The sequence below is a fragment of the Perna viridis genome, chromosome 2, assembly GCF_037379345.1.
Source record: "Perna viridis isolate PV_CMFRI_1.1 ecotype Kerala chromosome 2, ASM3737934v1, whole genome shotgun sequence".
Lineage (NCBI taxonomy): Eukaryota > Metazoa > Mollusca > Bivalvia > Mytilida > Mytilidae > Perna > Perna viridis.
In genome coordinates, this window is record NC_142446.1 from 70,019,922 (window position 1) to 70,045,058 (window position 25,137).

General features: G+C 32.1%; 3 protein-coding genes across 9 annotated transcripts in view; 1 reads left to right on the forward strand and 2 right to left on the reverse strand.

Moving 5' to 3' along the window:
• Positions 1-3,050, reverse strand: part of LOC148626721 (uncharacterized) — a 28,328-nt gene extending 25,278 nt beyond the window's left edge. Inside the window, exon 1 of the mRNA XM_088570981.1 lies at positions 2,934-3,050. Within this exon, the coding sequence (XP_088427107.1) occupies positions 2,934-2,963 (30 nt within the window). The 5' untranslated portion in view covers positions 2,964-3,050. The remainder of the gene's footprint in view (positions 1-2,933) is intronic.
• Positions 3,051-3,254: 204 nt separating this feature from the next.
• LOC148626722 (centrosomal protein of 19 kDa-like) lies at positions 3,255-11,216 on the forward strand. The gene is made up of 2 exons (XM_088570990.1): positions 3,255-3,349; positions 8,223-11,216. The coding sequence occupies exon 2, from the start codon at positions 8,228-8,230 to the stop codon at positions 8,723-8,725; it is 498 nt and encodes a 165-aa protein (XP_088427116.1). The 5' UTR covers positions 3,255-3,349; positions 8,223-8,227; the 3' UTR covers positions 8,726-11,216.
• Positions 11,217-13,829: 2,613 nt separating this feature from the next.
• Positions 13,830-25,137, reverse strand: part of LOC148626723 (uncharacterized) — a 38,268-nt gene continuing 26,960 nt past the window's right edge. For all 7 annotated transcript variants that reach the window (XM_088570983.1, XM_088570982.1, XM_088570984.1 and 4 more), the window contains 6 exons: positions 24,813-24,844; positions 24,271-24,393; positions 22,299-22,375; positions 21,667-21,799; positions 20,264-20,443; positions 13,830-16,461 (listed from right to left, as the gene is read on the reverse strand). In XM_088570983.1, coding sequence (XP_088427109.1) covers positions 16,172-16,461; positions 20,264-20,443; positions 21,667-21,799; positions 22,299-22,375; positions 24,271-24,393; positions 24,813-24,844 — 835 coding nt within the window. In that variant the 3' untranslated portion in view covers positions 13,830-16,171. The remainder of the gene's footprint in view (positions 16,462-20,263; positions 20,444-21,666; positions 21,800-22,298; positions 22,376-24,270; positions 24,394-24,812; positions 24,845-25,137) is intronic.

Here is a 25,137-nt window from a genome sequence, read left to right on the forward strand (position 1 = left end):
CAGAAGTATGAAACTTTGTACGGCACAGTTGGGTAATTTTCCTGAAAGCATTTGGTAAATAGGAGTAAATGCATATAACTCTGTATCTACCAAGAGATTTCAAAGACTCCCATTTTCCAATTTTTTTCTTAATGATAAATTAAAACACGGCAGAGTATAAAAACCACCAAACCACAAAATATGTAACTGAAAACAGACGCTCAAGTATGCACAGAAAATGGTCGACATGCCTGCTCACATATATCAGCACACCACTGATATTGTGTTTCTGCTTGTTGAAAACAAGACACAAAAGAATTTGCTGTCTGTCAATTGTAGGTAACTTACATGGTACCTCAACAATAGTACGTGGTAAAATTTCTAAAGAAGTACCAAGTAATGAGAGGTTTCGGCATGGAAAGAAAACATTCGAATAGCTTAGAAAAAGCCTAGTTGTTCTGAACAGTGTCAGCTCTATGCTTTAGTTGCACCAGTATAGAGCGATGAAACTATTTTCGCCTATTGGCTTTTAATTGACAACTGGTGATTCTTTGATTGTGTTGCCATGTATTTAATTTTTACTGCGGCTTACCTCCTCACAAAAATGAAATGCGGCATTAACTATTGAGTAAAAAGAATCCTTTCCATCTATTGTTTCAGCATTCATGTCATCTTGACATCGTAATGGCAGAAAACAGTGGATATATATGAAGTACAAACATGCAAAGGTTGTAAGCAACAATGTACAATCAAACCTTGTGATATGAAGGAATCTATGAAAGTAAAAGTGCTCAATTAGAAATTATGACCTTCGATAGAGTGCAATTGCAAAGAGATGTCAATACAAAGTGCAACTAGAGCCTTTGTAAGCAATGACATAATGCATTCAGACAAATCTGAACTTTTTTCTATATATACAAAAGGAATTCAAATAAATGTTCCTTTTTCTACATTGCTGTAAGATTTATCATAAAAAGTCATGTCAATAAAGAAGGCAGTCTCTAAAGATTGCATCAGTGTCACTTTGTTCACAGTAGGATATTAATTGAAAAATTGTAATCCTAATTTTGTGTTTTAGAACTGAAACTTCCAAATACAGTATTTTGGTTTCTTTTTCTGAAGTTTACGCAGACTTTTGTAGTTTTACACACTTTTTTTCAGTTTTTAAACTGATAACTCTGAATGCCTAAGACAGTTGTGAAAAAGCTACTTGATACAAAGTTGGACTTCCCCTGACCATGATTCACATCAACAACTATGTTGTTCCCAAAATATTTATTAAGAAATGAGTGAAGTCTAAAAGACATGTATTTGAATAACATGTCTGTTTGCAGAAAGCGATATTTGTATTTTTTTCAGCAAGAGACCTTTTTTCAGAACGAACAACTCTACAGGTATAGATTTTATAAGTCATGTGAATGGTACATGAACATGTTCTCATTTGATTTTTTGTAGATTCTGTATCACGCCAAATTTATGCTGTATTTTGAAATACAAACGAATATGATGGAGTTTCCGATCTTTTTGCATAAAATGCAAGACGGCCAATTGTGTAAGGTATTAGATATAGGTCTCATTAACCACTTCCAGGTCAAATGGCCACCCCCTATGTAGTACCAAAAACACACTGAACCTAGACATATGCATTGTAAGTGCATTATTTGTCTGTATTATGATTAAAAGTAGTCAAAATAAAGCTAAGAATGTGTACTTTAAAATCATATATATAATTAATTACAAAAGTGTATGAATATTGTTTACATGTGTGAGTAATTTGCCTCCATGCTGTCAGTTAGCAGAACAGGTAAAAATGTGGATTTTCAGTATTATTTATTCAAGTAAATTTTGTGAAGAATTTCTATTATCATCGTACCATTAGCATAATGATTTTGGAAGCCTTACTTTCCAAGCTTTGCAACGGTATGCAACTTTAAGATGTCATTTGTCCTGGGAATTCACAGTGAGACTTTGAAAATTACTTTTTTAACATGTAAGGTAATGGAAACGTTAGAAGTGGTTAGTGTGACCATAGTCAATTGGTTTGGACATGTACCCAAAAAAGTCGTTTTCCTTCAATAAGTTTTTTTTTACACTTTAAATGATAATGAAAAACTTGACTGAGATTGAAGAGTAAATAAGGGAACCAAAATTCTAGCCGAAATCAAAAGAATGTAATCCAGGGACAAAGACCAGACATGGAAACAGACAATCACAACAAAGAATGAATAAAGGTGTCGTTTACTTGTATGAGTCTTGTAAAAACTTTTGTGATGCCTAGTTTTGTTTGAAGGAATGTCATCGAATGGATCAAATTCAACAAGTAACATTCTATATACATCACCTTTCCTGCCTAAAAGCATTTATAAAAGTTGGGAATATTTTATCCGTTGAAAAGCGGTTAGTTTCTGCTGTGTGACAGTTTGGCATAAAATATGATGATGCCAATCACTGGCTTTGCATAAGTTTCAGAGGCAGGGTATGCATTCAACGGACCTGAAACTCGATCATGATATGCAAATATTATGTCTTTTTAGGAAGGAATATTTCAATTTACACAATGAATACAAATATATTTCCCTGTAAAGCTACAACCATAGTCAAGGATTTACTGCTTCCTACTGAAGCATATGCATTTTAACTTCAAACTTCACTGCCACTGCCACTGGTATTACTCTTTACACTATTACAGGCTTTGTTATGCAAAATAAATCATTATGACAGACAACATTAATAACTCATAAGCATCACACAATCTACTCTTTTACCACAAACATTTGATATATATTATATAAAATATGCTAATAGCTTAAATAGGCCAAATAAAGGCATACTCTTCACACGACTGAACATTTAGCATTCATGCCTATCATGGCATTATGCCGACTCTCCGGTTTGACGCGATAAAGTATCAAAGAAAAATTTGATACCCCATTATTATCAAAATATATACATGCCTTTACAATTTCGTTGATCAGTTGTGTCATGTAAAAGCAGAAAATTTGTAAATTTGCTAAAAATTTAATGCACCCAACTCATTTCCATTTCACATCTTCCATATTGGAACGGCGGGGTGAAGGAGCGCATGCGTCATAAAGACGAAACTAACATATAACACCACTTAATTACATATAAATAAGCTATTCATACGTAAAATGTTTATTTATTACATTCAATTTCTAAATATAAATTGGAAATGAGAGACATTTTCTCCAAATAAATGGCAAATCATGATTTTAAAATTTTCTGATCGTTTAGTTTAATCGTAAAAAACAAAACACACGTATGCGCCTGCGTTGTTTACAATATGGACGACAAAATTTGACACTTACCCATTGAAAAGTCATTTCTCGCTCTGCATTAAAAGGCTGAGGTTAAATATTTCATTTTATAAATTATCATTTCATATGAATTAGTCTTACACATTTATATGCCGATATTACCAAAGTAAAGGCAAATAACTCTAGTCGAGATGTCAGAAAAAAAGATGAACTGTTGAGTGTGATAAGGGAGGATGGGCTACTCCTACAAAGTAAGAGGTTGGAATTCCTCCATACCCAACCTCTTACTCCTGAGCGCCATATTGCATAACGCTCGTTCCACCGTTCCTTGAAATCGGCAGAATTATAGTAAACTAGTTTCCTTTAAAACGATTTGTAGTTTCTTGACCATTAGTAGGCATTACAATTTACACTGCCGTCACTGGAGAACGTGACTTAACTGAAGAAAAACAATGACCTACCTGATGAGAAAATCCAGCAGTCCTGGAGATTCTTTGTAAAAGCAGTTAAAATCAACTTCATACTTGGTTTTTAGATTTCTGAGTGTGTAATTACGGTTGATAAAATTACAGATTTTAAAGTTTGCGAAACAAACATATCAAATTAACAAACAAATTGCCTTTACCAACTTCAAGTTCGTTTTGTCAAAAATATATTGCATTCCGTAAAATTAGTGACCTAATTCAAAATTGCTGGTCATTTTGACAACTGTCTTCATTACAAATGTCTTCTAGGTATTTAACAAATATTTAGGATTTTTATCGTTCGATTTCCGGTAGGTTAAACTTTTTTTATGCAAATAAAAGACAAAATATTTTAAAAGACATGTTTAGCTAATAAAAGTTTGCAGTGACTTTTAACATGTCAGATGCTAGAGGTTAGGATGGCACCAAGTCAGAAAATAGCTAGCCAGACAACCTCTAGCATTGGTGGAGTAAGGACGGGGTATGCTTTCTAAAACATGACGATCTACTCGTTAATTGTGACCATTATCTGGTAGAAGAAGTTAGCGATTAAAAATCAGAAGACTTACCGAAAACAGCTCTTTATCTGGAAGCAATTTTCCAATGTTTCTCTTGTATTGTCTAAAATGTGTAACCCATTCCCATACTAACTTTTCCCTGTACGCAAATTCTATTTTGCCAATTTCTTATTACTTGTTGTTTCCAGCTGAAAGTTAGTACACATCTACAAAATGACACGATGGTTAGGCTAGAATAAACGATTTATAAAATGTTTGTCAAAAATTTTTCTGTTTCAAAAGGTCCAAAATGTGTAACCCAGAATTCCCATACCCAAAAATCAAAGTCTGGTATTTTTGTTAACTGTACTACACAGTGTAATTTAATGCATATTTGACACAAGAACATCATAACATTATTAAAATTTTGATTAATGAGAAATGACAATTGCATCAGACTCTATTTATGAGACTTTGTTTTTCATTCTTGATAAGATCGTATCCATTCTTTGCTGGTACGTGGATTGACATTATGTAAGATGCAGTTTTTCGCAAATAACTCAAAAACCATTGCCTTTTAGCAAATTTCTGGCATGAGTAATATTGTTCAGCATCATTAGATGGACCTATACCGAAATTTTCAAAAATGATTCGTCAACTGATGTACATGTAGGAATTATGGCCCCTGAAACAATTTTTTTTTTTTGCATTATTCGCATGTGCAATTTTGAAAATCTTCTCAAAAACCATTGCACAGAATTCAATGAAAGTTGGCATATTTGTTCCTTATGGTACAGTATCCCACACGAAATGACCATTGAGATTTTTGATTCGTGAAAATTTGGCTGCTGTTACTAAATATAGAACATAGGGGTCAGAAGGTAGTTTTTTGCAAATAACTCAAAAACCTTGCCTTTAGCAAATTTCTGGCATAGGATAATATTGTTCAGCATCACAAGATGGAAATTTTATAAACCATTCATTGACTGATGGAAGAGTTACAGCCCCTATAACAGTTTGTGTTTTTTTTTCTTCAAATATACAACTTTGAAAATTTCCTAAATAATAGAACATAGGGGTTGTAAGACAGTTTTTTTGAAGATAATTAAAAAATTGTTGCCTTTATTCTGGTTCAGGTCATAAAAATGCTATGAAAGCATTTCCTGCATTTGACAATTCAACTGATAAACTTAGTCTGTCTCATTCCTCAAGTGTTTCAAATAAGCAAATTGTTACCCATGTGAGCAATTCAGGCTTTCTTGAGCCTCTAGTTTAAAACAATATCAAATCTTTCAAACTTTATTCAGTCTTAAGGAGAAGTTTTAACCTCTCAATGATTTTAGAAAAACATAAAACTCGGACAGGACATTGAGAAATAGTCAATAAATAGCTGGGACTGGTAACTTCCGGTTACACATTTTAGACCTTTTGACTTCAGAAATCAAACAAGAAAGAGAAAATATACATCATTTTCTTGATGAGAAATGAATAGAAACGGGCTTTTCCACATCTCATGCTATTTTCAGTTCTTAACTTACCGTTAGAATGAATTAGCAAAACATTATTTGGGTATGGGGAAAAGTTGGTATGGTATGGGTTACACATTTTAGACCCTACCTGTTTCCCTTTCTCATAAATTTACAAAATGTAACTCTGCTCTTTGTGCATTTTAAATTAAAATAAATATCTTGAATTTCATCTACTTCATTTCATTGCTTCAGAATCATTAGGTCTGACTAGGAATGTCTACAATTTATGATAATTTCTGTCTTCTTTTTTACATGTATGAAATAGCTTCATTTAGGATCTTTCAACCTATTTCTTTTTGGTTGCAAGTCAAATCACCAGTTTGTCAAATTGGCACCAGAAATTGTTAAATCAGAATCTGGGTGATATGGCATTAGTTTATGTTTTGCACCTGTCCCAAGTCCGGAATTTCTGACTTCTGTATGTCTTGTTTTGTTTTCACCTTTGGTTTACTTTTGTGTTACTTGAAGTTGAGTATAAAGGGGCAACTCTTTCGCTGTACCTGTTTGTTATGATGTTCTTGGGGCCAGCTTCAGCCTGTTCTGTGGTATGTGGGTTTCCTCATCGTTTACTGTAGACCAATGGGTGGCCTTGGGCTGACATTTTCTAAATTTAGTAGATCCTTAAATTATACAATCTTATAATACAATTTGGAAAAAAAATTCCTACAATTTATTTTCACTTTGTTCATTTTTCACTTGCCAAATTACTGCCAAGTGCAACTTATTTAAAAAATAATTATGAAATGTATCAAAGTAAAAATTGTAATTTAAATATGCCTTATTTGCTTGGCATTAATCTTTATTTGAAATTAATTAAGTAAAAACATGGTAAGCATAAAAATTAATGTTATTCAAAAGAGATGATACATGATGATTTCATATTGGAATTTAATTTGCTACTTTAAATGTTCATATAAATGGATTATTATATTACTGCAGCAAACAATAATCTGATATACCACTATTTATACCTTTATAACTGCTTTCTTTGTAAATATATATGAATTATCTCCCTGTACAACATAGTGCTTTCTTTGTTAAAAAATTATCTTCAAAGAGCTTAAAGCAGGGAGTTAATACTTCTAACTATTAGTGTTACATGTATATAGTCCCTGGTGAAAGGTATTTATTGTAAAGAGGATAACATTTAGTAAAACAAGTCATACTAAGCTAAGATCCACAATAATTGTGTTTTTTCAAAGGCTTTTCCTCTGCAACAAAACATTTTGCAGTTAATATTCACATGTAATTAATCTGACACCTCTACTCATATGTATTCTTAGTAAATAATATATTTAATATCATTTACAAATGTAGTAAGGCAGACAAAAATTGATATGTCTCTTTCCTGCTATCCTACCTACTACCCTAGTTTTTTGTGCCTCCCCTTAAAATTTTCTGGCCATTTTAACTCGAGCACTGTTAAATCTAGATTGTATTCCCATTTACTCATTGTAAATTGTTTTTGAAAAATAAATTAAATTCTCTATCTACCTTCCTTTGCTGGTAGCAGGAAACATTTAAGACTATTATTTTTTGTCCTAATACTATCCCTTGGCTATTTATATTAAGTTTTACAGTTTAATTTGAGAAGGGTAACTACATTACAATATCCATTCAAGTTTAATTGATAATGAGATTGGACTTTTCAAAAAAAAAGTTGGTTTTTAAGTGAGTAGAGACAAATTGATTTGAAATCATAGATATACTAAAACTAAAGGACTACAGCAACTGAGTTTAATTGTAAATCATAAAAATCTTCGTTTAAATCACTGTAAAGTGATTTTTATCATTGTATTAATTTTTTCAGCTATGCTGGACTTTTTTCATCTATAATCTCATTTAGAATATTTTGCTTTTAAAGATCAAAACCCCTATAATTCTAATCATACGATTCTTTATAGTTATAGCGGTTCGCACATGCATGGATGCCAGTCAATTTGAAACCAGTATTGCGGCCGTGCAGTTCAAAAAAGTGTGGCAATGAACTAAATGGCATTATATAGTCATAATAATAGTTTATTACATCCACATTGATTTTACCGGTACAGTTTGTTTACAAAGAGTTATTTTCAGCTCAGGAAAAGAAACTTATAAATGCTTAAAATCTAACTACAAGTAAATTCGCCTCAAAATTAAATTGTCCCAGAACTAGATTCTATAAATACATTTACCAGTTTAACATTAAAAAAAAATAACTCCCAAATGTTAGGATAGAATTATAAGGATTAAACAGCTATTTTCGGTTGTTCTTGGATGTATGAACGGATCTCTCCACTCCCAAACATTACATGAATGCCTTCTGGAGTTAAGGAGCTCTGAAATCTGTTCATACATGCATGAATGACCGAAAATAGCTATTTAATCCTCTAATGATACTGTACATTTATGCACTAACAATTATTTCTGATTTTATAAAAACAACCTTTGCTTCAACTAGGAATAAATATGTTAATTGTTTCTCTTTTATTACAGAAAGGATGGGAGAGGAAGTAGAAGTGAAGAAATGTGGAGTAAAGTTCAAACCACCAGCATTAGTTGTTACATATCAGATGATAGAGACTGGTAAATTACACAGGAGAACTATGCCTCTCAGGAAATTCACAAAGATATCAAACATTACTGAAGCTGCCGATGATATAAGATCACATCCAAGACATGGCCAGTTTGTTAAAGGGATTCCTAAAAGTCAATTAGAAAGACTTATTTGTATAATTAGGGACAAATTATGTGGTATGAGTTTAGAAGCAAGTCTTGCAAAAAATGAAGAACTTCAGAAAATTGATTCTGATGAGGATTTAAATAAAGTTGATCCTGAACTACTACAAAGGAAAAAATCAGTTATGGAAGATACTTTTGAAAGAAACCAGAAAAAGCCTGGTGACCCTGGGTTTGAATATGACCTGCAAGTAGACTTTGATGATCAAATTGTAGAGACTTGTGAATGGGACTCTGAAGAATCAAATGAAGATTTTTAGCCTGGTTTTGGTTGTGCGAGGGTGTATATTATTTTATAGCTTAGTTATAATTTGTCATTCCACGAGCCCTAATGTGACAACAAATTCTTGTATCCACTTAATTAGTGTATGTGTATTCATAAGGTTTTTGAAATTCTTTGTGTATGTTTAAATTAATATAACAGCATTTCACCTGCATTAAGTGGGCAACTTTTATCATTAATATTAAAATGTATCTGCTCTCATACTCCAACAGTGCTAAAGGTTGGTTGGAAGGCTATTTTCTGACTCCTAACCTCTTGTGTTGTAGGAGTACTGCTCTCAAGATGGCTTGTTGAATTGACTAAATTAACCTAAGCTTAACAATTATATATCTTATAATCTATGCAAGCTCACTACAGCATAGCAAGTGAAGTTCTCATTTGGAAATATGTAAAATATCAGTATTAAAGTTGTGTTGACATATAAAAGGTTGTGATAGGAAAAATGAATTTTTGACAAAGTTTGAAGATTTTATTTTTAGATGATGCACATCAAGTGTACATGTATATGTTTAATGTCATTTTAATTGTTTATTTTCATCTTGACAAGTTGACTCACCAGGAATCATGTATAATTTTACAGCAGGGTCTGGTTTTTTTTTCATTTAAATTCCATATAAATATCTGGTTACTGTTCTTTATTAGATTTAAAGCTAAAATTTGACTGATTTCTGTCTGAATAAGTCTCCTGAGTGTCCTTCAGATTTGTTCATGTTCTTTGAATGAACATCTACATATAAAAGGGTAGTGGCCATATAAAACCTTAGAAAACTGATATTACATTTTCCCATGTGTTATCATGGTTACTAGTATTTTATCACTAATTTAAGATCGTTCAGATCTGTTTGTCCTAATGACTAACTACTTGTCAGAATGTTTCAGGAATTTTGACATCAGTTAAGTGTTTTAATGGATAATTGTTAGTTTATAGGAAACCATTGGTAGGTGTCGGAAAAATTATATTTGTACGTAACATTAAACTAGTTCACAAAATCATATTGTTAATGTGTTCAGTATTGAGTAAACTGTCTTGCCTTATGTATTCAAAAGTAATTTACATATGTACATGTAGCATATTGCATATTTTTTGCTAGATTTTTATTTCTACAGTTAAGTAGTTTTAATTACCATTCATGATTATACTATAGTTTAAATGTATAAGAAATTGTTTGAATTATTTCAGAAGTTTGTTCACATCACATTTCTGCTCATTATTTTGTCATGTGTAGTCACATCCAAGGTCTTGCATTGAAAGGTTAGTCCAGTTAATTCCTAGGCATTTGAGCCATTGTTGAACATTGGTCCAGTTTATGCCTATGGTCTTTCAGCCATTATTGAACACTTTGTCCAACTTTTATCAGACCAAACCAAATTGGGCTTTTGTCAGTGTTCTACTGACCTACAGAAGGACTACATTAGATTAAGATCCATCAAAGTGCTATTCATTTTTTAAGTAGGATCATTAACTAAGAAAGTAGTACATGTATCTTTGATTGTTTTGATGGTTAAAATTTTATGTGCTATGACAGAACCGCAAAATATACATGTAAATATATGTCTATGAATTCTATAGCATGTTAAATGGTTAACTTGAGGACAATTTGTAATTTAATAGTTTCTTGATATTGACTAATTGACTGATATTACAGAAAATTGGTAACAATGAACTTCTAGTTTTTACATCAACAATAAGTGGTGTTTCATCAGATTACCTCCCTCTGAATTGGTTTGTCCTCCACATATATGTATGTATCGTTAATAAGATGAGATGCCTTCTATAAGTTACCTCAAGGTCAAGTTGTCATTTCACAGATGTATACAGTCACAGAAACTTTTTTTGTTGTTAATGTTTGAAAGTGAAATTTAACCAGTTATACATTAATATTATTGATATCTAATCTGTGCCTTAAACTTTTTTTAACTATTATCCAAAAATTATAAATACTTATAGATTAATTTGAAAGTTGATTGGCATAATTTCAATAACTCCACATCAGATAATTTTATTTCTTTGTTCTAGAGGTAAAATACATTCTTAAATGACAAGCTTCAAAATGGTTGTTGTTTAACCAATTTTACTTAAGTCAGCAGTAGAACTTTTGTCTACGATGGATGCCATTTTGTGCAACCCATGGAGTGCATCTAGTCCTATTAGAATTAAATATTTCACAGGCTCCAATTTATAATTGATTTACCATGGGTTGGCAATTTAAGTCAATATTTTACCCTATTACTTGGGGTAGAATAATAAGGCAACATAGATGGCCACTTAATGGTAAAACAATGATAAAATGGAGTCTTCCTGAAGTATTCTCTTCACATCTTCAAATGCATCAGTAAATGATAGCTTGTATTGTTGATTTTTAAGCTGTGATGACTCAGATATTACCATAAGGTTCCTTGACTACTCAATATTTATTTCCTTATGAAGATTCGTTTTGAATTTATTCATTAAATTATTTAAAAGTTAACTTTGTTGTTCAAATGTTACTGCCCCCACCATGTTTAAAAGTTCACAACATTATACCAATATTGCTTGCAGTAGAGGGTGATACATGTATATTTTTTTAGTGTCTTTCTCGTTGTATCACTCACTGCTGCAGGCAATATGTGCTATATTATACTGAATACCCTTTTTAATACATTACACTTTTATGCACATGTGCATTACCTTCAAGAAACTCCAGCATAATTGTTACAATATCTCAGATATAGTGAAAGTTGAACTGGAATAAATTTTACAAGTATTTCAGCCGAGAGGGAGATACATTGTGATGAGGGTGATATATTTTAACTACAAATCGTTTTTAGGGGGTGGAGCAGGAAAAGAATAGACCAAAATAACACATAATACTTATCCAATAGAAATTTGTGATTTTTATATGAAGTATAATATAACACTATAACAACTAAGAGGTATCCCAACTACAAATGTAAGTTTGATTAATAGGATATTGTCTATCTGTCTATAATCAGTTACATGGTGCAGTTTTTCTGTTATATTTCAAGGTTGCAACATTGTATTTATCCAATTTATCAACAGTTCTATTTTTGTGCATTAACTACAATGTATTACATTTTAATCACTGTTCAAATTGGGATTTCAGCTTTTTACTATGAAACACGGTTCCTTCAAAGATCCTTGTACTTCTGTATATCATTCAATTAACTCTCATGAAAAATACAATATAAAAACAAATTTGCAATTTATATGGAAGGCTCAAATTTCTGTCAGCTGCAAATTATATAAAAATGCTAAGCAGGGTGAAGCTTGATACAACTGTAGGTGTAGAAACCTGAACAGTTAAGGCAAGTATGGACATAAATTTTATCTTGATACAGCTTGGAATTTTGTTTGTTATAGACATTTGACCAGGATTGAAGTGGCTCTTCTTTGGTCCCTTTACTCATCATTATCCAGAATTCAGGAAAATGCTTATATCTGGCCCAATTTAGGGTCCCTAAATCTCAACTGGATCAAGTCACAACTCCTAAAATCAACACATTTGTTCTTATCTTGTATAGCATCTTTTAGTAAAATTAAATTAAAATACTTTCAGTTTTCCCTAAATTATTGTCCAGTGATAACGGGAATGCATATTTTCGGTCCCTTTTTAGCTCACCTTGCAGAAGGCCTTATGAGCTATTACCCTTACTTAGTGTCCATCATCGTCCATCATTCATTTCAATCTGTCAAGCCATGCTTAAGTTGTTGCCCTTTTTCAATGTTTGTTTTTTCTATTTTTAATGTTATTTTTTTTTTTAAATCTTCTCTGACACTACTTGGCCAATTGGAACCGAACTTGATATAAATGTTCCTTGGGGTATCCTGCATGGAAGTGATGTGGGGATTTTCGATTGGTCGCAAAACATGGCCCACATTAAGTAGATAATAGGGGTCGAGCAGTAGTTTTCCCCATACACCTCCAAAACCGTTAGATTTAGCCAAATTCTGACATTGGTTCAAGTGTTCAACATGATAAGATCTATCTGTGGTCAAATTTTCTTTTTAATCTGTTAAGTCATGTTAGAGTTATTTCCCTTCTTCAACTTTTATTTTGGTTTTTTTAAATGTTACTTCTTTCAAAAATCTTCTCTGACACTATTTGACCAATTGGAACCAAACTGGGTATGAATGGTAATCCTGCATAGAATGTTGTGGGGGTTTTTGATTGGTCAAAACACATGGCCACTGTTCCTAAAATAGAACATAAGGGTCAGACAGTAGTTTTTTTTCACATATTATCGGTATATCACCAAAACCATTAGGTTCAGCCAAATTCTTTCAATTGCTGAAATGATCCTTATTATAAGGCCTACCAAAGTCTCCAAGGGAACAAAGTTGTCAGACGACTTCATGTAAGAGTTGATGATAGATAGAAACTTTTAATTGCTGAAATGATCCTTATAAATCCTACCAAAGCCTTCTTGAGTCAAAGCTGTTGGACAACTCCTTGTTAAATTTATTGTCTTTGAAAGGCAAAATTCAACCAGGTGAGCAATTCAGGCTCTAGGGAGCCTCTTGTTGATCCCTAATTACAATTTGTCCAAGTCACGACCCCTAAAATTAATCCCAGCCTTCTTTTGGTGGTATGGCACCTTGTGGTACAATTTCAAAAAGATCCATTAAATATTAATCAAGAAACTGCCTGGACATAAGGAAAATCATTGTTTCTGATCCCTAGTTCTTAAGATTTAAGTCTTAACCCCAAAAATCTCAATCTCATGGTATCATAGGCATCAATATGCTTTTACTGGGGTTATACAGTAAAATTTTAAGAAATATTGTTTGGTCCATAAACAGTTTGGGCCGTAACTTCCAAAATCAGTATCAACATTCCTTAGTGGTTTGGAACCTTAATCTTTTTCAATTTTTTGGAAATCAACCAGCTCTTATTCAAGTTCCTGCAAGAAAACCAAGTGTCTACAGATGACAACCGCACCATACCATTATAAAAACTGTAATTGATACAACGGAGGAAGTAGGCCTTTGATATAAATTGAAAATTCATGATAATATATTATTTTCTCTCCATGAAGAAAATGTGTGTTTGAATTAATACATCCCATAAAAAAGTCACAAATAAGCTATGCTGCTAAAGCAGCAGTATAAATTTATTAAACATAACAAAGTATAGCAAATTTATCCATAAAAATTCAAGCACTAAATAAATGCATTTAGAAATCTCAAACTTATGATTGCCAACAACATCTACTTCTAATAATATTCTATGCTGAAATCACCATACAATTCTATCAATAATATTCATAAGAGCAATGTTCAATCTACATGCAAAAAATTTTTTAAAATTCTGCAAAGTCATTGCACTTAAATATCAAAATAGTAATGAAATGCATGACAGAGAAAATGTCCAACGTTAAGTCACTTTGAAAAATTCAACAATACTACAAATCTATTGCACCAAATTCTCATTCATGAAATCTGAAATGATTAGATTAATAGATATAGTAATTTGATGAAATGTCTGAAAACCTCTTAACAACAAGAAACTACAACATCACATTTATATAAACTAGAGGCTCAAGAGAGCCTGAATGGCTCACCTGGTTAACCATTTGCTTATTTGAGGAACGAGACAGGCTAACTTATAATCAACTATAATTATTCATAACATTTTCATGACCTGAACCAGAATGTTCATCAAGGCAACAATTTTTGAATTTTTTTCAAAAACCTGTCTTATGACCCCTTAGTTCCATTTTTAGTATAGGCAGCCATTTTCAAAGTTGTACATGTGAAAAAAAAAACCAACAAAAAACTGTTTCAGGGGTCGTAACTCCTACATTAGTCTTTGAATGGTTTTGAAAATTTCGGCATAGGTCTTCCTCATGATGCTTGACAATTTTACCCGATGCCAGAAATTTGCTAAAGGCAACGGTTTTTGAGTTATTTGCAAAAAAACTGCCATCTGACCCCTATGCTCTATTTTTAGTAATGGCGGCCATGTTTTTTATGAATCAACAATCCCAATGGTCATTTTTTGTGCGATACCCTAAGGAACATATATATCTACTTTCATTGAATTTTGTGCAATGGATTTTGAGAAGAAGATTTTCATAGTTGCACATGCGAAAAATGCAAAAAAAAACTGTTTCAGGGGCCGTAACTCCTACATCAGATGACCAATTGTTTTGAAAATTTTCGCATACGTCCGTCTCATGATGATGAACAATATTACCCTATGCCAGAAATTTCTAAGGCAACGGTTTGAGTTATTTGCAAAAAACTGCCATCTGACCCCTATGTTCTATTTTTAGTAATGATGGCCATGTTTTTTCATGAATCAACAATCCCAATGGTCATTTTTTGTGCGATACCCTAAGGAACATAAATGCCAACTTTCATTGAATTCTGTGCAACGGATTTTGAGAAGAAGATTTTCAAAGTTGCACATGCGAAAAATGCAAAAAAAAACTGTTTCAGGGGCCGTAACTCCTACATCAGTTGACCAATCGTTTTGAAAATTTTGGCATCGGTCCATCTCATGATGCTGAACAATAACAGCATATGCCAGAAATTTGCTGAAGGCAACGGTTTTTGAGTTATTTGCAAAAAATTGCAATCTGACCCCTATGTTCTATTTTTAGTAACAGCGGCCATGTTTTTTCACGGATCAAAGATCCCAACGATCGTTTTGTGAAGAACACCCTAAGGAACAATCATGCCAAGTTTAAAACCTGTCAGTCCAGTAGTTTCAGAGGAGAAGATTTTTAAAATTTGTCCACGATGATGACGGATGCCAAGTGATGGCATAAGCTCACTTGGCCTTCGGGCAGGTGAGCTAAAAAGTATATAAAATGAAAAACATTACTATCTATGCATATTACAAGAACTGAGATCAAATATATAAAAGTTGGACATGGTACCATATCTGTTCTATAGTACTGCATTGATTTTCTAATTATCACGAACATGTCACTTCCCTACTGTGTACTTCACAATTCTTTTAACCAGGAGTATATTCCTTATCATTCATGAAGATATTTAACTGATGTCCCCTTTCCTAACTATCACTTTCTGATAACTGTATAGCATGTTATTTTTGTGGGAGCTGAATTCCCAAAACATTACTCAAAAAGTGTTTTTTTGTTTTTACATGTATATTTGCAAACAATTAACTGCAGGTATATTGATGTACATGTACAGTACAGGTATATTAAGCTGAGTTAATCCTTATGTTCATTACACAGTTACAATTAAGTTAAAACATTACCAAATTTTCTACTATATAATACAGTAAACATGTTAATTTTCACAGTGGACAAAAGAGTGTCAAAAATAGTGATTTGATTTCTATCACTTTCAAATCCTTATCATTTTTTTAAACCACAAAAATTGATACCCATAAATTACTCACTTCACATAATTAGCAAGAACTAATACGTTTACAGTAATTGTAGACAATTAATTAAAGGACAATGTTGTGAGCTTTCCTTCATATGGAATCAACATAATTCTTGTCTTCTCCAGTCTTTGTTTAATCACATTAGCAACAGATTTCTGCTCCCTCTGATACCATTCAGTTAACTGGGCAAAGATTGGCATTGGAGCTATGTATGCAATGTCAAGTAAGATATTCACAATCACTTCCTGTACTTCCATTGAGACCATTTGTAACCTCAAGATTCCAGCAACAAATTTCCTGATATTTTTCATTGCTGACTTGGTATCTACTCTTCTTGATAACTGAGAGGCTGAAATTATTTGAGAAACGAGGATAATATACATGCATTAAAATTCAAAAAAAAAAAAATTAAGTTAAAAAAAATACCAGTCATTGTTATTTTAGATTATATGGGAATGAAGACTTGTTACTGTCAAAGTACAGTGAAACTTCTCCAAACCAGCCAGCACTGGGACAAGAAAAAATGGCCGGTTTTGTGAAAAACAGCAATGCATTCTAAGAGCTGTTCCATTAATGTTTCTATAACCCTACACCTTGTCAGTTTGTTGGTCAAGACATGTTTAATGCCAATTCAAAACTTCTGGCCTTTTATTACATTTCTAAGCTTGCATCATCTGTAAATGATTTGACTTTACAAACGGTTCTGTCGGCAAAGTAATGTTCATGGTTTTGAAAGAATGTGTATTAAAGATCAAAGGGCTATTGATGGTAATTAATCATTTGTATTGTTTTCGTAAATTACCTATCAACAAAGTCTAATAATTTTACCCTTATGTTGTTTTCGCCTGGGTACAGGTCACATTAATTGACAGTTAGAAGATCGTAAAGATCGTACTATCAAATGACCCCGATTGTCTGACGTGTGTACACACCAATTAACAGCCAACCAGTGACAAAATGTAATGTCTAGATTAATTTTGTTGTTTAAACTACTGTCCCCTTCAATTACCGTCTGTCCACTGATGAAATGTAAACCGGACAGTGAATGAATTAATATGGGGAAGGCATTGCCTAAATCAGCGAGCACCGTCAGCTTTACCATGCATAACAACAAACAACATAAGTTTGATTTTTAACTCTTACTCACTCCCAATACTCAAGGCAACAATTGGTTGTGTCAACAACTGCCAAGCTTTCATTCAAAGTATAACGTTATAATTTACTGGTTGGTCACCGTCGTCCACAACATTATACATGTAAATGATAGCAATGTTTTGTTTATACAAATGTTTGTGCGTTATGTTATTATGTTATTATTGTGTCATGACCATTTAATGAAAATGTGTTTGAACAATATATAATTTTAATTTGAATTTATCGCCACTGTCTGTGCAAGACTTGTAAATATGATAAAAAACATTACAAGGGGGGGTGTCGACCTGGATGAAAATTTTTATAAGTGCAATATTTTTATCTATATTTAAGCAGCAGGCAAAATCAATATTTCTATTTGAAAAGCTGTCTTGTTAATTAATGTTTTTTTTTTTTTTTCAATTGATGAATAACTTGAAAAATTTTTTCCCCTAAATTTCAACCCCATACCCCTCTTTCCCCTTGCTCTCAAAATGGTCAATAACTTTATAGCACTTTGCAATACTTTACATTTTTTTATCCCTTAAGTGCATCTCTAGCATCATCCATTTCAGTTTTGGCCTGTCAAATCAAACTGTACCGATACCAGAAATATTACAGTTGTCCACGGATGGTGAAAATATTTTACACATATCATGTGACGTAAACTAAAAAGAGACGACAGCTGCAAATTTCAAAACAAAAAAAAAAGGATGGCCTTTCCTATCTTAAAAAAGCTATGCTTTGATTTTGATAATATAATCGGAGTTATATTTTTTCCGAGGCGGATTAGGTGCTTGACAATAGCGACAGTGGAACAGCGGAGATACACGTATGTACATCCACGTGTTTTTATAAACATAACATTCACTTCTTTAAATAAGTAAAACAAATTACAAAACACTTGAAAACTATCAGAAAAGATGATATTATTTTTACTGAAACGTAATCTTAACCTATATTTTTTTATTTGTTTAATTGAAGGAAATGATGAATTTTCTCCGTAAGGACAGTCACTTTTTGTTACTTCCGGGACATAACTTTCTTTTTCGTTAGTATATTGGGGAACCTTAAGGGAAATTTAGAAAGTACACATAATAACGGTAGAGCTTCGCGGCGCTTGCTATTAATTACGTAATTATTTACAGTTTTGTTGACACATTTATTACAGGTGACAAATAACCGAGCGGCCGGAACTGAGAGGTTGTTTTTATTTGAAATATGTAATTAAAACTCCGGCCAAAGTATGGTTTTAAAAGGTGGCTGGTCTATTGAAGACAAAACACACAGGTTTTAAGGTATATCGGCCGGGACTTTTGAAAACGGCCGGTTTGAAGGGAAGACCGGTTTTCTGAGGGTCCGGTTTGGAGAAGTTTCACTGTACTTTAATTCATGAATAATTTGAGAAGAACACAAATTCTTGAATTCATGGTTTTGAGGTTTTCAGTTGACACATCAATGGGTTCTTCTTTTTGTTGAAAACCAAATTTCATGGTTTAGCCTACCCACGAAATTGGTACCCGCAAACAATAGAACTTTCATAGTATTTCTTTACAAATCAGTGAAGTAGAGCAAAATGTAATCTCGCATACAAAAAAATTGGAAACATGTACAAATCACAGAAGAAAATCTGGAAGAGTCTAAGGCCTGTACTTTTGTTAAAAATCAGTGTAGTGTAACCAAACATAAAGAAGATCTATAACCCATCAAGATATTGTTGGCTTCTTTTCAAAATTACACCAATCTTCCTCTATTGGGAAATTATGAATATAATAAAGACAATTTATAACGGTCAATAAGTGAAAGATTAAGAAGAAACTTTCAGCACTTTGACTTCACACTGGAAAATCATTTTTCTATTTGGGATTACCAATATCCGAACTATAAGTAGAAATTTTTTTCAGCAAAGTGTCGGCCCATTTACGGTATGTTGTAACATATTCACAAGTGGCTCAAATCATAATTAATTAAGGTCTTATCTAAATGGCTAATTGCAACCACATTTGCATGTAACAATTATTTTTTATTGTATTCCATACAACAATGTTTATTAATTACTGCTTATAATTATGATCAATTCATCCAACCAATTCCCTGCTTATTTCACACATGGGTGCCCACATTTGACATGTTTACGATTTCGTACACCTGATGATCTAAGGCTTCAGAGCCATTGACAGGCCATTCAATAAAAATAATTGAATTGTGGACAAAGTACACTTTCACAAAACCAAAATTATTAATTTAATTCAGAAATATTATAATTAGTAACATCACTGTTGAAAACAAACCACTCAACTCATATCTCCACTGACACCAATGATATAAATGCACATGTCTAACCCTCAACTTATCTGCCGAATTCATTTTATCTATGTTTTTTTTGCGTCCATTTTGGTCAAAATTAGGCAATTCGACTTATACTCCACATTGACTTATAGTCTGGAAAATGTGGTAATTTTTGTCATTATTTTGCCAAACTCAAGGAGAAACAGTTTTATTTATTTAAAATAAATGATGGTACTATCCATTGTAAAAGGAATGAGAATATTAATTGTATAAAAACACTTCAGGCAATGTACAGGTTTATGATTTTTTAGTGATTTTCTAATCAGTCAAGTAGTTTCAGAGGAGATGAGTTTTGTATAATTGTTAACAAAGACGACGATGGACGCCAAGTGATGGCAATACCTCACATGGCCTTTGGCAAGGTGAGCTAAAAACAAATACAGGGTAAGGTATGTGATGAAAAAAAAAAGACCTTCTCTATATGGTGCAAAACATTGCACAAAAAATCATTATATTCCCTAAAAACGAAGCTTGTCATTATTTTGCCAAACTCAAGGAGAAACAGTTTTATTTATTTAAAATAAATGATGGCACTATCCATTGTAAAAGGAAGGTGAATAATAATTGTATAAAAACACTCCAGGCAATGTACAGATTTTTTCAGACAGAAATATTATGCCTTAGTTTCATTGTAAAAGCATAACATCTTTAATTTCATTGACTACACCTACCATAGACACTGAGGACAATTTTGAAATACATGACAGGGAATCCACCATTGATGATGTTCTTAGATTTAACTTTCTGGAAGAGCTGATTGAGACAGAGCTGTATGAAGGTTGACTTTAGAAATGTCTGGTCCTCTGTACACAGCAATAGTTCCAAGGATCTGTTAAGTTCAAACTGCTTTTCTGAAAAAAAAATAAAAAAAAAAAAAAAAAAAAAAATTTGGATATGTATAATAAATACAAATGTACCTTACAAATCATAACTAACACAAACTTTTACCGACCTATCATCAACTTTCAAATCAATTCAGTTTAAATTTAAACCAAGCAACTATATAATAGTTTTTTTAGTGCAAATTTAGCTCCACTCGTAAAATTTCGATGTTCCAACTGAACATAATGAGTTGCTGAATCCAAGACATTTCCTCACAATCACCATCCTATTACAATTTCTATCATTAACTACATGTATATGTAGAGCAATACAATTACCTATCATTGTGCCAAATTTTCCAAAGACTATCTTATGAAGGTTGATTTAATAAAACCTTCCACTGAGTAATATGGGTGCACGAAAAATTTTAGATTTGGATAAATACAGCAATAATAGAAGGTATTGATTTGGATAAATATGGCAATAATAGAATTGATTGATTTGGATAAATACGGTAATAATAGAATGTATTGACTTGGATAAATACGGCAATAATAGAATGTATTGACTTGGATAAATACGGCAATAATAGAATGTAGTGACTTGGATAAATACGGCAATAGCATTGATTGATTTGGATAAATACGGCAATAAAAGAATGTATTGATTGTGATAAATACGGCAATAATAGAATTGATTGATTTGGATAAATACGGCACTAATAGAATTGATTGATTTGGATACATACGGTAATAATAGAATGTATTGACTTGGATAAATACAGCAATAATAGAATGTATTGACTTGGATAAATACGGCAATAGAATTGATTGATTTGGATAAATACAGCAATTATAGAATGTATTGACTTGGACAAATACGGCAATAATAGAATTGATTGACTTTGATAAATACAGCAGTAATAGAATTGATTGACTTGGATAAATACGGCAATAATTCATTCATACATTTATTTCCTCAAATACATGAGATATATGAACAGTTTATATATATACCAAATAACAAAACATTATTACATGTAAAAAATGGAAAAAGATATCAAATATTTACAATTATTTCATGAATCACGAACAAGTCTAAATTGGCGGTTGTATCATGTAACATGAGCATGGCACAATTTAGTGAAGTTGATTGCGTCATCATCGCTGCTTTGTATAGTGGTCGGTATTTTCCCAAGTAGAATAATAAAAAGATCAATTTAAGAGGAATTTAAACCAGTTGCAATAATTACCTGACACAACAGATTCAGTTTCATCCTTTCTTGTCACAGTCTGTAATTCTCTTAACAAGGTACGTAACCTATCTTTGGATTCCATCAAGTTTGGCTTCTTCCAGTTACACAACTTTGTGTAACATGTAATAACCTTAAATATATTAATGGAGAAATATCCAGCATTGACTCTTTGGTAATCATGGTATTTTTTTGTCTAATGTATAAAAATAATCTCTCCTTGAATTACTGAAAATGATTTTTTTCAATGTCTTATCAAGTTTTATAGAATGCTTCACAGAAAAAAGAGACTTCATAAAAGTAGTTTGATTAAGTTAACACAAAGGTACTGACAGAATGTCCAAGTTAACACAAAGGTATTTACAGAATGTCCAAGTTAACACACAGGTATTTACAGAATGTCCAAGTTAACACAAAGGTATTTACAGAATGACAAAGTTAAAACAAAGATATTTACAGAATGTCAAAGGTGACACAATATATGACAAGAACCGTAACATAAATTCTAAAAAAAACCCAGATTTTCTTTTTATTAAAAAGATATACATGTATCTGAATTTAGATAGTTAATGAATAAAAATTCTACATGGAAGACAACAATCTTCAGCAGGAATATTTATTTCTTTACTTACCTTATCATATTTTCCTTGGTCATTAAGTAAAATTTTCATTATGCAAAACTCTAAAGTGTCCAACAAGTCACTACGCACTAAAATAGAAGAAAATGAAGAAAACTACATCAATTGCAGAGTGTTCAATTTAAAGTACATACAGGAACAAAATATTTACAATAGAAGTTCAAAATTTCTGTAAAGATATTCAAAATGCTAATAAAAGTCTTAGATGAAAATTAAATATCTTCAGTAAACAAGAGGTCCCAAGGAGCCTGAATCGCCCACCTGGTTGAATTTTGCCTTTCAAAGGCAATAAATTTAACAAGAAGTTGCCCAACAATTTTGACTAAAGAAGTCTTTGGTAGGGCTTGTTATAAGGATCATTTCAACAATTGAAAATTTCTTTTAATCTATCACTGTTTTCAAGATATTGACTAAAAACTGTTTAAAAAAAAGTCATTTTTCCGCTTTCAAGGGCAATAACTCTTACAAGGAGTCAGATCTCACTAACCACTTCCAGGCCAAATGGCCACCCCCTATGTAATACCAAAAAACATACTGAACCTAGAAATATGCATTGTAAGTGTATTATTTGTGTGTATTCTGATCAAAAATAGTTAAAATAAAGCTGAGAATGTGTACTTTAAAATCATATTTGTAATCTACTACAAAAGTGTATGAATATTGTTTACATGTGCGAGTAATTTGCCTCCATGTTGTCAGTTAGCAGAAAAGGTAAAAATGTTGATTTTCAGTATTTTTTATTCAAGTAAATTTTGTGAAGAATTTCTATGGTCATCTTACCATTAGAATAATTATTTTGAAAGCCTTATTTTCCAAGTTTCGCAATGGTATGCAACTTTCAGGTGTCATTTGTCTTGGGAATTCACAGCGAAACATTGAGAATTACTTGTTTGACATATAAAGTAATAGAAACTTTAGAAGTGGTCGGTGAGACCTCATCTAACAACTTTTATCCCTGAAGACTTTTGTAGTCCTAATAATAAGAATCATTTCAGCTATTTAAAGAATTTGGCTAAACCTAACGGTTTTGGAGATATATGCAAAAAACTACTGTCTGACCCCTACACTGTATGTTCTATTTTTAGTAATGGTTGCCATGTATTTTGACGGATCAAAAATCCCCACATCAGGTCTATGCAGGATACACCAAGGAACATTCGTACCAAGTTTGGTTCCAATTGATCAAATAATGTCAGAGGAGAAGATTTTTGAAAGAAATAACATTAAAAATAACAAAAATTGTTGAAAAAGGGCAATATCTCCAACATGACTCAACAATTTAAATTCAAAATTTGACCATAGATAGATCTTATCATGCTGAACGCTTTAACCCTTTTGTCAGAATTTAGTTAAACCTAACAGTATTGGAGATATATGTGAAAAACTACTGTCTGACCCCTATGTTCTATTTTTAGTAATGGTGGCCATGTTTTCCGACAAATCAAAAATCCCCACATCAGTTCTATGCAGGATACCCCAAGGAACATTTATACCAAGTTTGGTTCTAATCAGTCAAGTAGTTTCAGAGGAGATGAGTTTTGTATAATTGTTAACAAAGACGATGATGGACGCCAAGTGATGGCAATACCTCACATGGCCTTTGGCAAGGTGAGCTAAAAACAAATACAGGGTAAGGTATGTGATGAAAAAAAAAAGACCTTCTCTATATGGTGCAAAACATTGCACAAAAAATCATTATATTCCCTAAAAACGAAGCTTAGAATCATTGTATGATATGTAGTGTGCTGTCAGAGGTAAACTATATTACATCCTTCTAAATACAACGTTTTTTTTAAGTCTTTCAATCTTTGGTCTAGACGAAGAAAGGGACAATACCAGAAAAAGCCAGGGCTCATTCTACAAGACAAGATGAATATGCTTATAATTTTGGAAAAATCCAACTTTTAAACAATTTACAGATTTCATACATAGGAGAAAGACATTATTCATTGTATGAAGATATTACCTGTTTCAGATTTGTATAGTACTTGAGGCCATACACCAACAATAGAAAGACCGAGGGTTATAAACTTCGGGTAACCACTGGCTATGATATGGTAGAACAGCACTCTTACAAAATCCACATTTCCTGAATATATATACATGTGAACCCATTAGTAACTTTAAATTAAGGTTATCTAAGTATGTTAGTTTAATCTCTATATTATAACACATTTCAGGTGTAAATCATATCCAGACTGCATGTTATTTTTTCTTCATCATAAGCACTTTTTTATTTCATATTAATACACTGTACATTCATAAATTAATGCATGCACCTACTACTGCAATTTTGTTATTTTGGTAAAAAATGTGATAAAAATATTTGCAAATTTATTTTTGGAATTATTCAAATTATGTCTCAGTTTAAATATGATATAAAACAGTAGTACTTCAGCTATCTCTGACCTTCAAATGGTGTATTTTACATAAATGTATTGACATACATGTGTAATATTAGAAATAGTATCATAAAAATATAAATGTTTACAAAGTCCTCTCCCTTACCTTCTTTCTGACAAACAGCTGTAAACACTCGACTGAAATTTAAGAAGAAACGTAGTATTTCAAGAATGAACTTTTTAAAATACATTTTTTTCCAATAACATAGTAAATATTAATAATTAAAAAGCACTTACAATGACGAGACCAAAGGACTTTCAATTATATACATCTAATAATTTGGGCAGATGGACAATATTGAATGAATATTTGACACGAAGTTTCCCATGCAACTGAAAGCTGATATTGGACAGTAACTAAAATCACTTGCAACATATGCCACATATATATACATGTATATATAAAGCCACAGACCACATTTGAAATCAAT

What these genes read in the sequence shown, in the direction of transcription:
- LOC148626722 (XM_088570990.1), top strand. Translation starts at nt 8,228, where the DNA reads ATGGGAGAGGAAGTAGAAGTGAAGAAATGTGGAGTAAAGTTCAAACCA.